The 19410-nt window shown below is 48.6% G+C and overlaps 1 protein-coding gene across 1 annotated transcript; it reads right to left on the minus strand.

Moving 5' to 3' along the window:
- Window positions 1-3314: 3314 nt before the first annotated feature.
- HNRNPUL2 (heterogeneous nuclear ribonucleoprotein U like 2) lies at window positions 3315-18350 on the minus strand. The gene is made up of 14 exons (XM_054036124.1): window positions 17754-18350; window positions 14907-15042; window positions 14564-14637; window positions 13835-13974; window positions 11950-12040; window positions 11665-11777; window positions 10819-11082; window positions 10460-10582; window positions 9914-10042; window positions 9582-9750; window positions 9134-9334; window positions 7659-7735; window positions 6834-6941; window positions 3315-6313 (listed from the first exon to the last, which is right to left on the minus strand). The coding sequence occupies exons 1-14, from the start codon at window positions 18334-18336 to the stop codon at window positions 6245-6247; spliced, it is 2277 nt and encodes a 758-aa protein (XP_053892099.1). The 5' UTR covers window positions 18337-18350; the 3' UTR covers window positions 3315-6244.
- Window positions 18351-19410: the final 1060 nt, after the last annotated feature.

Raw genomic sequence — 19410 nt, forward strand, 5'->3', positions numbered from 1 at the left:
TCCATTCCAGGTCTCAAGATGGCGGCTCCTTGGATAGCTTCCAATCCAGTATCCAAGGTGGCGACTCCTTAGGTAGCTTCTATTACCCGTTCTAAAATGGCGGCGGCATGGGGAGCTTCCGTTCCGGTAACCAAGATCGCAGCATCCAGAACAGGTCCCAGAAACTAAGATGGCAGCATCCTGCATCAATGCTTGGCCGCGAATAACATGGCGGTCTTCAGCCAACTTCAGTTCCACAAACTAAAATAGCTGTACCCAGGGAAGCTTCAACCCCATGGCAGTAGTTGTGTTGTGGCAGAACCCAGAGGCTCCAGTGGAAGGAGTGGGGGCACTGCAGGATTCAGACTAATCCTCTCTGTCTGCCATAGCTCAGGCTCTAACTAGCCAGAACCATGCACAGTCTAGGCCATATGTTACACACTCCCAGTCTCAACCCCACATGACCCTCTCTCTGAACCTCCTCCCCAAGCCACTGGTATCTGAACACATAGGCATAAATGAGGCTGATCCAGCAGGGATTGAATCAGGGCCGCCACAGTTTAAAGCATAAACTGCTACTGTTTGAGCTAAAGAAGCAGGCTCCGTTGCTAGGCCTGTAACAGACTCACAGGCTGTGGCGGCTGGGGACATGTAACACACCAACCAGTCAAAATACACAGACAAAATACCAGTGACTCCAGCACCCAGAAATGGGGCCTACCCTCTGCTCCACCCACAACACTCACCACCTCTCCCAGCTCTGGAATCCACACTCCAAGAAGGCCTTCATTCCCCTTCTGATCCCATGAGCTCATGGCAGGGCCCTTGCACACTCAGTGGCTTTGGTTCTAGTAACCAGGAAGATGACCCCTCCACCCTAAGGGAAAGGGGTGTTAGTGGTAATGGGAGAGGCATTATTTCCTTGCTCCCAATACCACAATAGGAAACAAGATGAGGATGCCCACACTGCTCTGGACCAATGTGATGACACCTGTGTTTTGACCATCCCACAGCCAACATGGCAGCACCCAGGGGAGGCAGATGGTGCGGTGGGAGTCACACGTTCAAAGACAAGCTGGATGTCAGGGATCATGTCTCATGTTTATTATCTGTGAGAACAAAGAGTGACTGGAAAATCTCCCAAGTGTCATGGGGCAAAATTGCCACCCAGTATCCAAAGGTGTTCCTAGTGTCCTCAAGAAGGCAGCATTTCCAGCTGGCAACAAGCCAGGATGTCCTTGAGCAGCTTGGGTCCCACTCTCTGATATGGGGCCCCAGCATGTCTCTTGGAAGCAGAAGGCTGTGGTTGCGGTTCTCTCTGGGGTGATCCCATAGCTACTTTGACTCAAAGCTCTTCTGGAAGAGAGGGCTGAGGGTAAGTGAAGGACAGAGCCAAGCACCTGGTGGGGCTCCTTCCAGAAGTCTCTTCCCCCACCCCCACCTTCCCATCATCATCCCACCCCAGCCTACGTCTGCAGCAGATAGGACATGGCTCCCCGACCCACCCTCATGGAACCATGCACTACACAGACTGCAACCCCACCGGGAATGGACGCTCTGCCAATGCAACAGGTAGCCTGGGATCTTATTGTGTTGTGGTACCTGGGAGTGCCCTGGGAGAGGGAGCCCCAGCATGGGGCACCCAATCCTGCTCTCACCCATTCCCTGGGGCAATTGGGGGTGTTAGCACTCATCTGGTGCTGCACAGAAACTGTTAGCCCAGGTCCCTCTCCCCTGACACACCAGCATTTGGTTCAGCTCCTCCACAGTCGCTTTATCCTCCAGAATCCTGAGCAAAGGGGAGAAGAGCTTCCATTACTGATGTGGCCCTTGACCCCCACATCCCCGCACCCAGAAGTCCTCCCTGCCCAGCACAGGGGATCACTAAGGCTAGATGGATAATGCACCTGGCAAAGGAGCAATGCTGAGATGGAGAAGATACATGCTGCCTGTGCCCATCCCACTGCCACTACCTGACGTCCGCAACTACTGCCCTTGCTCTCCATGTCTTGTATCCTTCTTTCACCCACGCCTGTACTACCCTATACAGTATCCAGCACCCTATGGCCACCCCTCCCAAGAATTAGCAACAATATAAACTCTACCCACCCCAGGGGAAGCTGCCTCAGATACAACGACTCGGGGAATTAACGAGTCTGAGGCTAGGAAAATTTGGGGTGGGGGTATTGCTCACTTCAGAGGCGGTTCCTCTCCGACCCTAGGACCAGTCCCCACACACCTCTCCAAGGGAAGGATCCCAAGAAGGGAAGTGGGACCCGCGGAGGATACCGGTTGCTCTATCTCCAGCCCCCCAGAGGATCCCAGGCGGGGCAGGGCTTGCCCTCTCTCCAGCGCCCTGGGGAAGAGGGGTCCGTCCCAGGCGGCGTCCCCCGGCTCATTACCTCTCCAGCGCCCCATTGATCCGCCGCACGTTGGCCGTGATAGCCGCAGTGGCCCCGCTCAGCCGGCCGAGCGCATCGTCCAGCACCTGGGCATCACTCCGCGTCCGGCTCGACCCGGCCAGCAGCAGCCCAGAGCTCCGGCTGCGCCGAGCGCCACCCGGGAGCGGAGCCGCCGCCTCCATGTCCAGACAGGGAGCGCGGGCAGCGTCGCCTCACGTGTCTGGAAACGCCCACGTGGGGTTGCGGGGGGCAGCCCAGCCTCCTAAGGAGCAGCCCACTGTCCCTCCGGCTCTGGGGCTAGGCCAGCCCCCAGAACCGCTGGCGGCGAAGGAGGTGCCGAGCCTCCATTCCCCGACCCAACCTCGGCGTGGGCCACTACCCCCCCCCAAAAAGAGCACATTAGGGCGCGTGCACGCTGCAGCGGTGACAGGTGTGGAGAGAAGCGAAGCAGGGAGGTATGGCGCCAAATAGGGCTGATCAGACAGTCGCAAAGGGGCTTTTAGGGTCTAGGAGACCCTTCCCCACATGGAGCACAAGCCCCTCCCCCGTTAGGCTCAGATTACCCCCCAGCACACGGTTCCCAGGGCCCAAACCGCAGCAGCCACTCTCATAGGGCCTGCTCTTGGGAAGAAAGGGTATCCCTTGCACAGCTAGAGGGAAAGCACTGGAGTCCATATTAACAGTGCGCTGACACTGGGCGTCGCCACCAAGTGCTAGGCCCCTCCATGCTAGGGCCCACAGCGAGCTGCATGGGCACTAAGACTTCCATTATACAGCATGGAGCAGGCAGAGTGAATGCAGGGGATCTGAATAAAGGAGCCTTATGAAAAGAGCAAAATTAGTCTGGTCTTTTGAGTTTTCTTTTTATTGGAGAGGGGAAGAAGAGCCAAAGTATAGAGACACCTACGAAGTCAGTGCAGCAACATAAGGATGTTAAGTCAAGCCAATGGTTATTTATTCTAAAAATGGAAGCTATTGCCTACATTTGCCAGAATCTGAAGGAAAGTTACAGATGTAAACAACCACACAGTTACATGTTCAATGGTAAAACCCTTTTACTGGCCACTTCAAAACGTTTTACAGTTTGTAAAAACATTTACAGCCTTCATGTTCTCTCAAGCTTTCCCTCTACAGCAACTAAGACGTACAATCATGAAACACTAACAGATCTAAAACAGGCTGCATTTCCTTGTTTACCATTTAATTTTTCTTTTTTTTCCTCTTTTTTTTAACAAAAATGTGCAGAAAAAGACATCTACTGAAGTCGCTAAGATCTCTTGGTCTTACGGACAAGGATGTGGCAGTTCTAGTCATCCCCAGAAAAACAGGTTTTATTTAAAAAGGACTATAGCTTCAAAAGTTATTCTGTTAACGATGACAGCGCCTCCTGAAGTGATTTAAGCTTTCCTGGCTCCAGTGCCAGTTACTCCATGTCCCCCAAACTCAATGAAGCTGTGGAGGATCTGCACACTGGAGGCTGCCTGTGCCCCACCAATTGGAAAGCACACCCCACGAAGGAACTTTTTAAAAATACCAAAGCATCGAACACCCTTGCCAGCACACACCTACTGCAGGCTCCTGCTTTCTCCCCTTTACCCCTGTCCCAAGAGTATTTTCTAGTGGCCTGAAGCATCATTTAAAATACCAGTTGCTTTGTTATAAAAACGGTCGTCACACAGTCACACGTTCAGATACACACATGCGGCACTGCAGTTGGAGACAGTAGAACTCTGCTTCTCACTAGTTCTTGCATTGGGAAGTGGCACAGGGCTGGGAGATCCCAGCAACCTGTTACCTGTGCTCTCTGGTGCTGGCAGAGCCATGTCTCACCATGTCCTGGTCTGGATGGAGGGGTTTAGTCTGGGCTGGGATGTGACAATGGGCATTGGAGACAGGGCAGCTTGCAATGGTAGGCAGAGAATAAAAAAATTCAATTTTTAAAACAAATTAAAATGTTTGTATTTCAAACAGCAAATCACAGAGAGTAGAAGATAATCTTCAAGCAGGGAAGGAAAGGAACAGGGGGACTGGACATAATTAGCTCCCTAGCCAAATCCAAGGCTATAGGACCAGAACCAAGAGTATTTACAATTCACTTCCTAAGAGGGTATCTTGTCCTCACTGGGAAAGAAGGATGGGGGAAGAATCGCAGGGCGGGAGACAAACTGATGAGAATGAAACAAAAGTAAAGATCAATGCTAAATTTCATAATGGGAAAATAAATCCCCCACCCCCCGCCCAAAAAACACAAGCCAGCCATATCCACTTCTGCCATGAATGCACTCCCTACACAAGTTGCTGCCCCCCTTTCTCCCCCCAACACACAACTATTTGCCTGGGAAAGGAATAATTTCTGAAATTATGCCCCCTCCTCCCACCCAATCTTACAGAAATTCTGAAGACTGAGGACAACCCAAATTTTATACTGAAGCACGCTCTAAGCACTGAAGGGATCCTCCTTCACACAGTGTCCTCAGGAACCCCCCTCCCCTCTTGTGGGACTAGACTTAACAGCTAAAGAGTGTATCAAAGTCAAAACCCTATTGTTTTCAAGCCATGGGGAGGGGAGGGGAGGGGAGGGGAGGGCAGGATGGACACACACACACTCACTCACTCACCCACCCACTTCAGGCTGGTTCACTACTGCACTCAATCGCCTTCCCTAGTTTCCTATATACACGCTCTACCAGTTTATCAAAACCACAGGAGCACTTTAACAACTGTGCCCTCTTCTTACGGTATAAAATTGTTGCTATTCTCAGCACTATCTCCTCACAGGTGAAGGTTACACACTGCATGGGTTGCCTATATACACACACATTACGCTCTAATGAAGAAAAGATCCAGCAGAAACCCTGAGAAATGTTCCTTCTCTTCCACTAAAGAGGACAGACACTATACAGAGATGATTCAGCACCTGGCCAAGCCTGCTAGCCTCGGGGCGAGGGGGAGGGAGAGAGGGGAAGAGAACAGAGTCTCACCAAGACAGTCTGCTTTGGCCAGGGAAGACCGAGAATTTAGGGACCGGCATACTAAATTCCTGTGCTTCCTTCTGCCAAAAAACAGCTCATGATTCCACTTACAAGCTTTCAGGGAAATTTAATAGCCAGGGGGGTGAAGCAAACTGCTCGGCTAAAAAACACAGCCTTTGGCCAGGGATACGTTACATCCAGCCAGCACAGCACTGCCAGACGAGACAACAGCAGGAACGTGGAACTCTGCCAGATTTTCCAAGGTGGAAACGATCCCTTCTCCACCAGTCATTGAAGAGCACTAGACTCCAGAATCACTGTGGGCAGAGCCCCACACATCACCCCAAAGCTAGATCAGCAAATGATAATCTGGAAGGAAATTAGTTTTGCAAGTGAATGATCAGTCAATAATTAATATTGCCTGCCCTCCCAACCCTCCCTCTGCCCCCAGGGGATGCTGGCCCCTCTATTCTCACTCATCTGTACCTCCAGGTTCTTACATGTTCAGTTCCCATCACTGAGCGCATCTTGCAAACCCCTGCACCTCCCTGCCCGGCTGCCAGTCCAGCTGCTCTAGAAAGTTGTTAAAGGGTACGTGGTTTTCCTGCCCAATCACAGGGTACAGGCCAGGCAGCGCTAAGTGCTGCACTCTCTGCGCAAACATTTTGATTACAAATATCTAACTAGGTTTGAAATGTTTTATAGAATAAGACAATATTCTTTTCAACAAACTTTTTAAAAAAAAAATTTACAGTTTTTTTCCTCCTCCCACCCCTCCCCCCGCCGCCGCTCTCCCCCCAACAGCCCTGTTTCCATTGGTTGTGTTTTGGGAAGTTGCAGACACCTCCGCAGATTCAGCTTCTTGGCTGAAGGGTGAAGACGGCTGGGATTTCACCGATATCCTTGGTATCCGTAGTAGTTCCTGTAGTATCGGTCTCTGTCTTGGTAGTAGTTCTGCCACTGGAAGGAAAACAGAAGCAGTTTGTATCCAGGGGCACTGTGCTGGAAAGGCCATGTTCCCCCTATAACCATACAGCTATAGCGTCTACGCAGGCCCCTGGCCTCCTTCATAAATGTCCTAAGACAGCAGCTCTCGACTATGAATATGCTACTCTGGCTTAACCTGCTTGCTTCCACACTGCTCCAACAGGTGACCAGGCTCTTCATTGCAATGAAAACTCAAGAGACCTCTAAAAGTGATTGGAACAAGAAGGAGCTGTCAAGCCTTGTTGCCAATACATAAGAGAAGCAGTAACAGGAACTGTGTTCAATAGGACAGGTAAAAACAACCAAACACTCACTTAATACCACTCTTCCACGTGGAAAGTTGCTATAGTTGCTACAGGGATGCTGGGATGATACTTCTACAGGTGGACCATGGCAACAGGAAATGGGAGTGAGGTGTTCACAAGACATCTACTCTTAAGGTTGAAAAGCCCCTCCTAGAATTATTACTGCCCCGTGGTGTGTGGCCACTCACCTCCCGGTTGTACTGCCTGTAGTAATCTCGGTATCTGTTGTAATCATACTCGCGTCCGTAGAATCGATCATAGTCCCCTCTGTACCGGTCATAGAAGTTACGGTAACCCTGTGAAAACAGAGGTAGTTACCTAAGCACACCAAACAATGTGCTCTGTAGGAAGATATGGTCCTGTGGGAAGCAGAACCCCACCCTATGGCAGCACCCCATAGCCTCCTATAATTGGGTTCTATAGTCTCTTCTACCCAAACATCTCAAAGCATTTTATACAGAGGTGGGTGCATATCCCTGTTTTAGAGATGGGGAAACAGCAAATCAGTGGCAGCCAGGACTAGACCACCTAGGTTCAGGCAGCCACCAAGATGCAGCACGTGACGGCTGCCAATACCCTGAGTACAAGATGTGGCTTAAAGGTAAGGCATGGTGCAAAGGATCCCAAAGGCTACCAGGAAGGACTCTATCAGTACAGAAGTTACATTTTTTAAAGTCTCCTTCTCATGGGAGGAAGTGTGGCCTAGAGGCTAAAACACTGGACTGAGACTCAGAACATCTGGGTTCCATTCCTGGTTCTACAACTGCATGCTCAGAGTCCTTGGGCAAGTCACTTTCCCCTCTGTGCTTCTGGCCTCCTTTGTCAAGTACTCTGAGGTCTATGGATAAGAATCACCATACAAGAGCTAGGTATTATCTCCTCCTCCTCTTGGGAAGAAAATGGAGCAAGAATCACCCCAAAACTCCCTCTTTCCCTGTAGAGGAAAAATCAACAACAACCGCCATATCCCCTGCCTGTATTTGGTATGAAGTAGTCAGAACTAATGCACTCACTCCTCTGTTTCCAGGCTGCCCCCAGTACTGCTGCTGTCCATAAGATCGATTGTCATAACCTCGGCGCTGTCCACCGACTAGAAAGGAAACAGGCAAGGTCTCAGACAAAGCTACAGATGCAGTACCTCGTAAACATCAGCAAGAGTCAGGCTGTTCCTGAGCTGCCCCATGGCTTGCAATCCCCTGATGGCAGAAGGCAAAACTTCCTTTTGTCAGACGTTCTAATCACAGGTCAGCACAGTAACTTCCTATTGGTTGCATGTTTCCCCTTTGGGGAGTGAAAGCAGCAAACATTCAGTACAGAAGAAACCAGGACTCTATAGGGAGAAGGTTAGACTAGGTTTAACTTTTCTGTTAAAACAGCTAGAGCCAGAAGGAGAGAAATGAAACCACAGATTAAGAAGAAACAAAAATTCTGTCAGGAAAAACTAGCAAAGATTCCTGTATAACCGACCATACCAGATTTTACACCCTCCAATAAAGTTACAGGACAGAAAAATCCAGCAGCAGCCCCACTTATCCCAATCTCAGTAGCTCCCAAGCAAAGTGAAAGAATGGTGTTTGGATAGGAAAAGCATAGCATGAGACAGGCAATACACCATAAGCAGAGGATAAACATTAATGGAACAACATCCCACTAGGGAGAGATGTCCAGTAATGCTCTGCTGCAGTCTATAGAATGACTAGGACTAATTCATACAGATATTGACAACCTACAGGAAGTAAAACATACACTGGGTGTTGTTTGTCAGGGATACTGAACAAGTTAGAATTGTCGGAAGTGGAAAGCAGAGGGAGAGAGAAACTGCAGGATGTTCTGGAAAGGTGAGAGAGATGGGGCAATGGGAAGAAACTCAATTCAGATAAATAAGGCAGCAGGGGGAAGCTGTCTGCAAGCAGGAGACTGGAGAGTTGAGACAAGCAAGAGCTTACATCATTGTGATGCTGCAGCAGAATAATGCACATTTAAGACTAGTAACAAAGTCTTGGGGTAGAAAGGACACATGCAAATTAAGAAAAAATTTTGTCACCAGTGAAGGTTACAAAAGCTTATGGGAACAGAGCACTCTATAATACAGATTTAAGATGGTTACTTCTGCCATGACAGTAAGAATTAAGGACACGGAGGGAGCCCAAGTTTCACTGAAAGGCAAATGACTATGAGGGCTGAGATTTTCAAAAGCATCAGTTAGCACAAAACAAGAACAATTTAGGCTCTGAATAAGGAAGAGGAAGTTAAACCATGAGGGCAACTGGGCAAGGGAGGTGCTTGAGAAAAGAACTAGAAGCTGGAGTGGTGAGAAAGTTCTGTTCTCTTGCTGAGGCCTGCACTGAGTGACCCAAGTCCCTTCTTCAAAACCTAGGGAGCAGAATCCTTACAGTTTGCCTTGACATCAAGAAAATACGGCAAGAGGAGCCTTTAGATACAAAAGAGACCAGAGAGGCAGTGCTGCCCAGCCCCTACAGAGCCTCACCATATCCCTGGCCACGGTTGCGGTTCTGACGGTTGCGCTTGTTGCGATTATTGCGACGGTTTGCCCGTTTCTCAGATGGAGGGAGCAGTTTTCTGGCCTCCTCCTTGTATTTGGTAACCAATGGCTGGGCCTCCTCCTTCACCAGCTCTTCATACATCACCTCATCTAAGTAATCACTCTTCTCCGGAAGTGAGAAGTTAGCTGCGTTAAAATGGAAACAGCAAGAGAGTTCACAAGATCAAGGCAGCTTTCAGTGGCTCAAGACCCTATTTCCCAGCAGAGAAGAGATTCAGGAGGTTAATAGACTTCCTACCCCATCACCCCAAAGGGGCACCTGGGCTCCTACCACTGCCCAGGACTCTCTGGAACTAGCTAGTTTCTCTGAATTATTTAAAGATTGTTAGAGATGCTGCACCACAATGCAACAGGCTTGGTTGAGCCTGTCTACCTTTCATTTCCAGCATCACCGATTCAGGCACATCCTCCCCCTCAACCTCCTTCCTCAGCTCCAGCCTCTTCTTCCAGTCTTCTTCATTGGGGACAATCACAACCACCTTGCGAGAGAAACCCTTGAAGGCAAGCAGCTTCCGTCGCTGGCCGGAGTTATACACATTACACTGAGGGGGGAAAGAAACAGGTTTCAGAAATTCATCTGCCACTAACTCAGCCCAGTCTGGATCCCCTCCAATCAGAATGGGACATGAGCTGAGGAGCATGCTCAGCGTGCCCTGAAGTCAAAGTTGCTCAGGTCAGGAAGTCACTGGGATTTAGTAACAATACCTGATCAAGAATGTAGTTTCTCTTGGCCCTGGGAGCAATCTGGACCAGCTTGCTAAGGCACTGGGCAGCTTGCTGGATTAACAGGTCTCGGCTCTTGGGATCCATCTCTTCATCCTCAAGGCCCTTTGTCTGGCAAGAGGAAAAGGGACATCAATAAGAGATTCTTCAGATATACACAGTGTTCTACCAGCCCTGTGGTTACCCATCTCTAGCACCAGGTGTCAGACACAAGCTATTGGTGCAGAGATAACTCATAATGCAATTCCTCTAGCTCGGCCACTAGTTCTGTCCTCTGGAGCTGAAGCCTTCTTCAGCCTGGAATCATGTACAGATTGACCTTAAAAGAGGGGAAAAACCACCCCTTTCTGCTCTTATCAGAAGAGTCCCCTCCCCTTACTACTCCACTAAGCAATTTTCTGCAATGCCATAGTTATAGCAGAACATTGGCAAGGGGATATAAAGCCACTATACTTTCTAGGATTGTCCAGCCAGCCCTGCCCAGTGAAGGCTCTAAGTGATACCACTCTACCCAAGGGAAGGGCTTACCCTCATCTGGTAGAGAACAGTCTCTGTTCCCAAGATGTTGTATCGTTTCTCTTGATTTTCCTGGGTGTACTTCTGTGCCCACTGGGTCTTCCCAGACCCTGGCAGTCCAACCATCAGCAGTACCTGCAGGAAGCACCACACAGAGGTTAGAGGAGAAAGAGCTGAAATGATTAAATATCTGAGTAGAAACAGTAAAAGTCAACACCATGCCTTGCAGGGAATGGCTCTTTCCATATGTACGTCAAGTTTTCCTTTAAAAAAAAAACAGACCAATATGCCATGCAACACAGCCACTAACTCACAGCCATGTTGACTCCTTACAAGCAATAACTAGGCCTGTCTGGAACAAACCCCATTACCTCACACTCCTCTGTGGTTTTGGGCGGAAGAGGCGTGCGCACTCGGTCCTCAACCGGGATGGCGTGGATGAACACATATTCCTCAGGAATTGGGAAGAAGGGCTCCTCCTTCTGACCGAAGTTCAATTCAACCACACAGTTTTTGCACAGCACGTGTGGCAGGAGGGCTCTGTCAGCGAGAGATTCTTTACTGATCCGGAAGGCCACTCCCAGTTCCTCCCCATTCTTGGAGAAGGACAGCTCCACCTCTTCACTCTCAAAGTTCTGTGACAACAAAGAACACAAGAGTCCTGTGACCAGCAAGTTTTGAGGGGTGGCCACTATTTCTCCCTTCATTGTCTTTCCTCCAAATCCATCTCCCAGCAGGCTCCTGCACGAACAGGAGAAAAGCCACTTCACATATATTTTGGATGCAAGGATAGAAGTCTTCCCCCTCCTCCGCCCCTCTGAGATGGCAACCACAGGCCTTAGCTACAGCAGGGGTTCTCAACCTTTTTCTTTTGGAGAGACACTCCCCCCCCCCCCCCCCCCGCTATAAAACCTCCACGGTCCACCTGTGCCACAATAACTGGTTTTCTGCATATAAAAGCCAGGGCTGGAGTTAGGGACTAGCAAGCAGGGCAACTGCCTGAGGCCCCATGCCACAGGGGCTCCCAAAAAGCTATATTGCTTAGGCTTTGGCTTCAGCCCTGGGTGGTAGGGCCCAGGGGCCAGACTTCAGCCCCAGGGTGCTGGGACGTCAGCTTTCTGCCCTGGGCCCCAGCAAGTCTAATGCTGGCCTTGCTTGGTGGCCCCCCCAGGGGGCCCCAGACTCCTGGTTGAGAACCACTGATCTACAGCACTTACCGCAAAGCAACTAATCACATCATTCTCCCCAAAGGGCTGACCAAACTCTTCAAACTGCCCATTTTCAGCCTTCAACCCTCGTCCATCATAGCCATAAGAAAACTCATCCTCACCTGGAAAAGAGCAGCAGCTATTACACACATGTTTTCCCACACTGTGTCACTGCTGAGCCAAACTGCCCACTGCAGCTCTTAGAAAATCCCAGCCCAGGCTGCAGCAGCAGCTCAACAGCTCTGTAACCTGCCCCAGTCATAGCTAACATAACAGAAAAATGAGCTCAGTTACCTAGCTGGGAACGAGAGAAATCCACAGACCATCCAACCCGAAGAAGCGGGACCTCCGTACTGCCTTCCTTCACTGGGAGATTCTGTGTTACCTAGACAAATAAAAGAGAAGGAGTCATTTAGCATGTTGTGTGCAAAGCTAGAGTCAGGCCTCTCCGAGACTATAATCCTCCTCCAGGTGCTAATCATACCTGGATTTACATGAGCTGGAGGCATGCGCAGGTCACAGATCTCTGTACCAAAGCCAGAGTTAATGGGGTATTTCCCCTACTTTCTCTGTAGCCTATTCAAATACACATCTCATCTGCTTCCAGCAGACAGGCATTCATGTCAGATACCCTAACAGTCACTACATAGCAGCAGCACCAAATCACCTCAGCCATTTAGAAGTTGATTCCCCAAGGCTTAGAACAAACAATATTTCTATAGTCTATTCCTTTGGTGCAGAGCCTAGTGAGAGACCTGACCAAGGTGTGCTCCCCCAGCCAATCCTTGCGTGGCAGGGCTATTGCTTGGATTAGAGACTGCACTGGTAGGACTATACTCACTTGCTTCCCTTTACAAGGCTCTACAGTCTCCATCCACCCATTATCTCACAAGATCAGAGACAGTAGCAGGAGTGGAAGACAGCACTGGGAACCTGCACCACATAGAAACTTGTGTTGCAATTTTGAGTGAGAGATTTTGGCAGCCTGTCTCAGAATTGGGATGAATAGATTTATGTTCTGAAACCCATTTAACAAGACTGCCAAATTCTGAGCCTCAACCTGCATCCTCATGATTATTCTCATCAGAGAGGAGATCCACCAACTAGAAATTCTCTCAAATGGGAGACTGAAGTGATAAGGGTAAACCTAAGGAAGAATGTATTCTATGCAAAACTAATTCCTGTCAGTGTATGGGCACACCAATACCCAAGGTAGAGCAGCTATCGGTGAAACAGTGGGGAATTCCCCCCCCCCCCAAAAAAAATAAAACAGTTGCTTTATATGGGAAATTCCACCACAAAGAGAGATATGTTGTGACATACATTTAAATGCTCAGTTTTTGTGAGTGTAAGTGTTGTGCTCTTTTCATTTTCCCCAGGTAGGATGAAAGCAGCCTGAAAGGTGTTTAAGAAAAGCTTTTATACATTAGATATCTACAACTAGGTTAGACAGAGGCTGCTGTGAATGAAGAGCTAGTGGAGTTAGTATCATAAAAAACTGACAGCTGAGCAATAAAGAGGTAAAGGGAGTTTTATCTAGACTGATTACAACTCTGCTTTGAGAACACCTGTATGATTGGGATGCATAATTAACACTTGGAAGAAAGGAAATCTTTGCTAAAGACTAAACCCTCCATAACCCTTCAATTAAGGACAGAAGGCTCACAAAAACAACCAAACCCCTCCCCGTCCCATCCCCCTCTCCCCTCTGGATGCCCTCCAGCAAACTAAGGGAGCCCAGACTTGATAATCCTGATATTTCAAAGCAGGGAAAAAAACCCTAAGAATTTGCAGGCCATCTCTATATTCAAAGTAGCAAAAGGGTACAATCACATAATTTTAATCAGAAATTTGTCTCTAACTGCCACAAAAAGTAGGTCTACATTTGCATTTTTAAACAGAGCCAAGGCCAAAGAGTTAATTCTGACAGATTGCCTCTCTCAACACTCTGGGCAGGATCTTCTCATCACCACAGCACCATATCCAGACCTTGTTACACCCCCCCCATGAGCTGCTCTACATTTCAATCCGTTAAATTAAATACACTACATTCCTGATTAAATTAGACTAGCACAGACCCAACATCTCATTCAGTGTTGAAAGTGCCAGTTACCCAACAGAACACACATGCCACTTCCCAACATACAGACTCAGCACATCCATCTAGCAAGTGCCCCACCTTTGCCTCAAAGCAGACTTTCCCCTTTATCACTCCATGGGTGCTCCTTGCCCCAGACCAAAGGGAGGGGAACTTCTCTGAGAAGAGAGGTTGTCCTCCATAGCGGTCCTTGCTTGCTTTGAAGTGGAGATCAGATGTATCTGTCAGAAAGAAGAGATCAGTTTACTCTAAGTTCCTTTTTCAGATTTACTCAAAAAGAATTAGACCCCACAAGCACCAGTAATAGTCTGGCTCATATCCAGATAGAAACTGACATGTTAGAAGGCAGTTTTCTACCATGCCACAGTTCCAACGCTAGGCAGGCCCAAAGGTTGCTCTAGTGTAGTGGTTTTCAACCTTTTTTCATTTGCGGATTCCTAAAAAATGTTGAATGGTGGTGCAGACACCTTTGGAAATCTTAGACATAGTCTTCAAACCCCCAAGAGTCCGCAGACCACAGGCTGAAAACCACTGCTCTAGTGCTACTGCATTAATGCTGCACTTACCCAAGTACCCCCATATATCGCCCAAAAGATCAAAAAAAAATTAGAAATGTTCCAGCTGGAGAGTTACACTTACACAATCTCCTGTAAATCCTATGGCGGCTGAAGGAGTAGAGTGGCCTCTGTTATTCTGACACACACCCCATTAGCTATGATGCTTGGTTTCTCAAATTATATACCCAATAATTAAATCTCTGAACTTTAAATTTACTATACATCAAATAACTACCACATGGCCTATACATACATGTGTCCAGGATCACAACAGTTTCATCATCTTCCTCTCTCGGTTCCTCTTCTGGAGGTGGTGGAGACTTAGACCTAGGCAGGAGTGAGAGAAGAAACAAGCAATCAGATATCAAAGAACATCCAGGAATAAGAACAATTTAGAATAGGGAAAACAACAGAATATAAAACAAGAACACACATTCTGCCTTATAGTCCCAAACCAAATTCTATCCTTTTCCTTGCATCCACATGCAATGTCTGTCTAATCCCAGAACTAGCTGATCAAATCTAGTTTCATTCATTGCCTGGGAAGTGACTTGGATTGCCAGTAAAACCAGGACCAGAGATTCCCTTCTGCTCACCGGCTATTGTAAGCCTCCTCTCGGAATTCATAATAAGCACGGCCATGTTCTTCTTTTTCTTCACGTTGTCTCTTAACCCCTCGCCGCTCTCCATCTGAGCCTGTTGGCTTTGATTTATCTTCATCCTCTTCGTCCGCTGTGAGGGACAGAAGAAAAAGTCAGCAAGCCTTACTGAAAGTGACACAAAACCTAAAGAATGCAACACCAAAGCCCTGTAGGTCCCACCTGCCTGACATGTCCTCCTGGCAATAAGATGACACCTATAAAGTGCTTCTGTCTCAGGGACATTCTATAAAAAGTCTGGTCATTTCATTAAACTTAAAAAACCCAAAAACTGTTAATGGGACACCATCAGCTTAACAATTACACTTCTGCCTGACTTCCACCTATTGTAAAGTGACAACCAAGATCACTAAAATCAGAAGATTCTGCATTTCAGTATGTTTAATTTGTGCATTTTACAGTAATTTGATTAGAGTCAGTTTTGCTATTTCCCATTTTGCTCATGTGCATCTTTCACACAGCAGCTTGGGAGAATACAACATTTCAGAAACAAAATAGGATTTTATAAAAACAAAAATTTACAGATGTACTCAGGGGTATACTTAGTCCCAGAAACTATTTTTAACGTTTTAAAACTGACTAGACTTGAAGTTGAATCAGTAACACAGATGTGCATTGAAGAACTAAAGTGTTCTTAGAAGCAAAACATTTTGAATTCAGTTTCTCTCTAACTTGCATACCAAAACCTGGGTTCAATGTTCATTAGTTAATTAGTAACATCTGTAATTGTCTGAGGATGAAGAGAGCCGTATAAGCACTAAGTATCAGTATTAATATCCCACGTTTCACCTACAAATAGCTGAGAACATGGATATGCCCTAAAGAGTGCAGGTAAAGCTCCCACCAGAGAAACAACCCTCTTCAGTCTGGTCTTGCCAGGAGAATCCATGAGAAGATTTGTTTTTAATGTATTCTAATTTTGTTAATTTTGCATTTTTATATTTTTCCTACTTTGGGGCTTTAAGGTTTTTTCCCCCCAGGTTTGGATCCTGTAAATATTTATGCACGTGCTTATCTTTGAGTCCCCCTAATTCAAGAGCAGGCAGGGGGGAAACGGGATGGAACAGGATGGTCCTGGTAGCAAAATTAAATGTGTGTTTGAAAGCTCAAGGTCTCTGTTTGTAGCCACATGCATATATTTTATAGAGAAAATGAAGCTGTACTTGTAATAGTAATATAAATCTAAGCAAACCAGAACCCAGAAAAAAAAAATCCAACTTATTTATTTATTTTTTAATGGTCAGATGGGCTTCCCCCTCCTCCAAACATCTTGGAAACCAAAATAAGGGAACAGAAAAGAGGGGGTGATGCCAAAATGAGGCTCAGCTTTTTATTAATCAATACTTTCTATCACGTATTGTTTTCATTTGCTATTTTACAAATTCATACCAATTAATGACAAACAGCTAGTAATTAACCTGGAAAGTCTCTCAAATATAGAACTTTGCACTGAACTCCCCCTCCTCCCCAATATTTTATTGTGGGAAATAGCAAAGATAACTATAAGTTTAGAAAAATTAGAGAGACAATGTGGGCAAGATCGTATCTTTTATTAGATCAACTTCTGTTGGTGAGACAAGCTTTCGAGCTTATATAGACCTGAAGAACTCTCTAATAAAAGATATTACTTTGGACCTTGTCTCTCTAATATCCTGAGACCAGCACCACTACAACTACCCTGCACCAACAATGAAAGGTTTAGCAAAATAGTTTGTTTGCTATGGACCTTTGACAGTGGTTTGTTTATAGTCGGTTTTCCTCCCTCTTTCTCTATTTTTTTCTTTAGATTTCATGGGGAGACAGCAAAAATTTTACAGTGTGTTTAGGTACCGACACTCATCACTAAAATTGACAACAGACTTAGTGACAAGTGCTGGTACCTGTAACTACTTTCAATTTAAAAACAGATTAGGATTTTATTCCAAAACGACACCAATAAAGAGAACTGTCAAGCTATTACATTGGTGCTGATAGGGCTTTACCTTTACACCCTGTAACCCCCTTCTGGAGTTTATAGCCCATGCACAAGACATAGGATTTCTGAATCAAAAGCCAATGCAAAGAGATGTTCAGAACAAGTGCAATAGTGAATTATATACAGGGATGTTATCACTGAGCCTGGAAATGCCCTTTCAGGAGGCAGGGCAGTTTGTGCCATCCAAATTGTAAAGTTATATGGATTTCCTCTGATCCTGCATATGTACCACGAATTGTATAAACGAACTTGGAATATTTAAAATATTATGCCACAGGTTTACAGACACCCATTTAACTAACATGTCAGAAACTAGAAGCTCCCAATGCTCTGGTCTGCTCCTCCAAATACCTGCTGCAGTGATACTGGAGAAAAAGAATTGGGGAAATAGGAGTAAAGATCTGGGGAAAAGTGGACCAGGATGCATGGGGTAAGATGAGGTATCCTGTAGGGTGTTTAGATATGAGGTAAGGGAACAGTCCCAGATACACAGGATAAAGAGAAACTGGTGGGGGTAAGAGATCCCCGTGAGAGATGTGGGAAGGGGCCTGGATGTGTAGGATAAAGGGAACGAATGTGCAGGGTAAGGTAATTCCATGGAAGATGTGGGATAGGACCCGGATGTGCAGGGAAAGGGGGATGCGAGGACCTATGGGGTTCCCCGCGGGTGGGTGGGAGAGAGTAACAGGATGTTCAGGAGATGACCATGATGTGCGGGGCATGACCTACGGGGGTCCCCGTGGTGGGGAGGAGGAATCGGCGGGAGTCACCTACGGTGGATATTCCCCCCACCCTGTCTGGGGCCTCACCGGGCTCCTCGCCCCCCTCTTTGGTCTCAGCCTCGGCCGCCGCCGCCTCATCCCCGCTGGGCCCCTCCTCCTGCGGCTGCTCCGCTCCATTCATGCCGCCCCCGTCGCTCCCCTCGGGCTGGGACTGCGCCTGGGCCTGGGCCGCCTCTTCCTGGGGCCCGGGCTGAGGCTGGGCCTCCCCGCCCAAGGCCGGCGTAGACTCCTCGTCAGCCAACAGCGCCTCCTCGTCCTCCTCCTCCTCTTCTTCTTCCTCCTCCTCCTCTTCGTCCTCGTCGTCGTCGCCCTCCCCACGCGGATGGGCTCCGACCGGGCCCCCCGCAGGCCCCGGCTCCACCCCAGAGCAGGCCCCAGCAGCGCCGCCCTCCTCGGGCCCGGCCGCCAGCATCTCGGCGTCCAGGGCCTCCTGTAGCCGCTGGGCAAGCTCCACCTTCAGCCCACGGGAGTCGAGACCACGGCGACCCAGCTCAGCCCGCAGCTCAGTCACCTTCAGACGCTTCACGTCCATGGCAAGGGGGGGACAAGGCAGCGAGCGAAAGACTCCGACCGACCCAGCGCCTCGGCCGCCCGCGCCGTTACTGCGCATGCGCCGAACCCCACCGCCGCCTCGCTACAGCACAGCGCAAGCGCGCCCACCGCACGGACAGACCACCGCGCAAGCGCGGGAGGCTAGTCCCATCAAGGCGCACGCGCAGCCTCCAAGCGTCGCTTCGGCCGCTCACTGCGCAAGCGCGGGCTCGAGGCCGCCCACGCCGTCGCGCAGGCGCAGAGTCCAACGGCCCCCTCGGCTCACCAATATGCAGGCGGGGTTCCCCAACGGCCGCCGAAATCCGACACGACGCACGCGCATTCTCCCCACAACCCACGCAACTGCACATGCGCACATCGCCTGGGCCCGAAAAGGCGCACGCGCCCTTCCCACTCGTTGATGCTGTGCGCAGACTCCAATTGTTTTCCCTCAGCCGCCGTAAAAACCGCATGCAGCGTCTTCGATCTAACCATTTAGCTGCGCACGCGCAGCCTCCCCCTGAGTCCCTGCCTCCCTCGCGCTGCCTACGTACGTAGCGATCGGTTTAGGCGGGTGTTTGAGGCCTCTGGGGCCCAGCCGTACGGGGAGGCTGCTGAATTTTTTGTTTGGCTAGTTCTCTCCAATCCCAAAGAGCCGAGGTCTCTAAGCTGCCTAGCAACTGCAAGGCTTGCTTTTGATTGGGTGGTCGCCGATGAGCTCTCAAATGCCCCGCACCCTGCTTCAGCCGATACAGTCGCCATTTTGTGTCTTAGTACCTGAGTCTGAGAGGAAAGAGCTGGGAGAAATGAATCGGCCCCCCCGACCCCAGCGTACCTGACCCCCAATGTATTGGGGGCATTTACCTCACCCCATATATAAATATACACACACTTTCCCCAGGAGATCTACCCCCAAATAATGGGAGCAATTACCGCCACCCCAGGATCACTACCCGCAAAGATGGGAGGCAGTCCCCTCCCCCGCCAGCGTATCTGCTTTCCCCCCAGACATGAGCAGATGGCCTGCTCTGCAAAGCTGCCCTGGTTTAACTTAGATGGGGTGTGTGAAAAATCCAAACCCAGGGGCTTTGGGAGTTGTTTTTTTGGGTTTAGTAAACTAGTTGGGAAGAGGTTTAAAATAAACCCAGATCAA

The sequence above is a fragment of the Malaclemys terrapin genome, chromosome 7 (genome assembly GCF_027887155.1).
Source record: "Malaclemys terrapin pileata isolate rMalTer1 chromosome 7, rMalTer1.hap1, whole genome shotgun sequence".
Taxonomy (NCBI): Eukaryota; Metazoa; Chordata; order Testudines; family Emydidae; genus Malaclemys; species Malaclemys terrapin.

Coding starts and splice junctions, on each gene's coding strand:
- HNRNPUL2 (XM_054036124.1), bottom strand. CDS start 18,336: ATGCGCAGTAACGGCGCGGGCGGCCGAGGCGCTGGGTCGGTCGGAGTC. Junction 12,041..13,834: donor AAGTCTGCTTTGAGGCAAAG/GTGGGGCACTTG, acceptor TTATTTGTCTAG/GTAACACAGAATCTCCCAGT. Junction 11,778..11,949: donor TTTCTCTCGTTCCCAGCTAG/GTAACTGAGCTC, acceptor GCTCTTTTCCAG/GTGAGGATGAGTTTTCTTAT.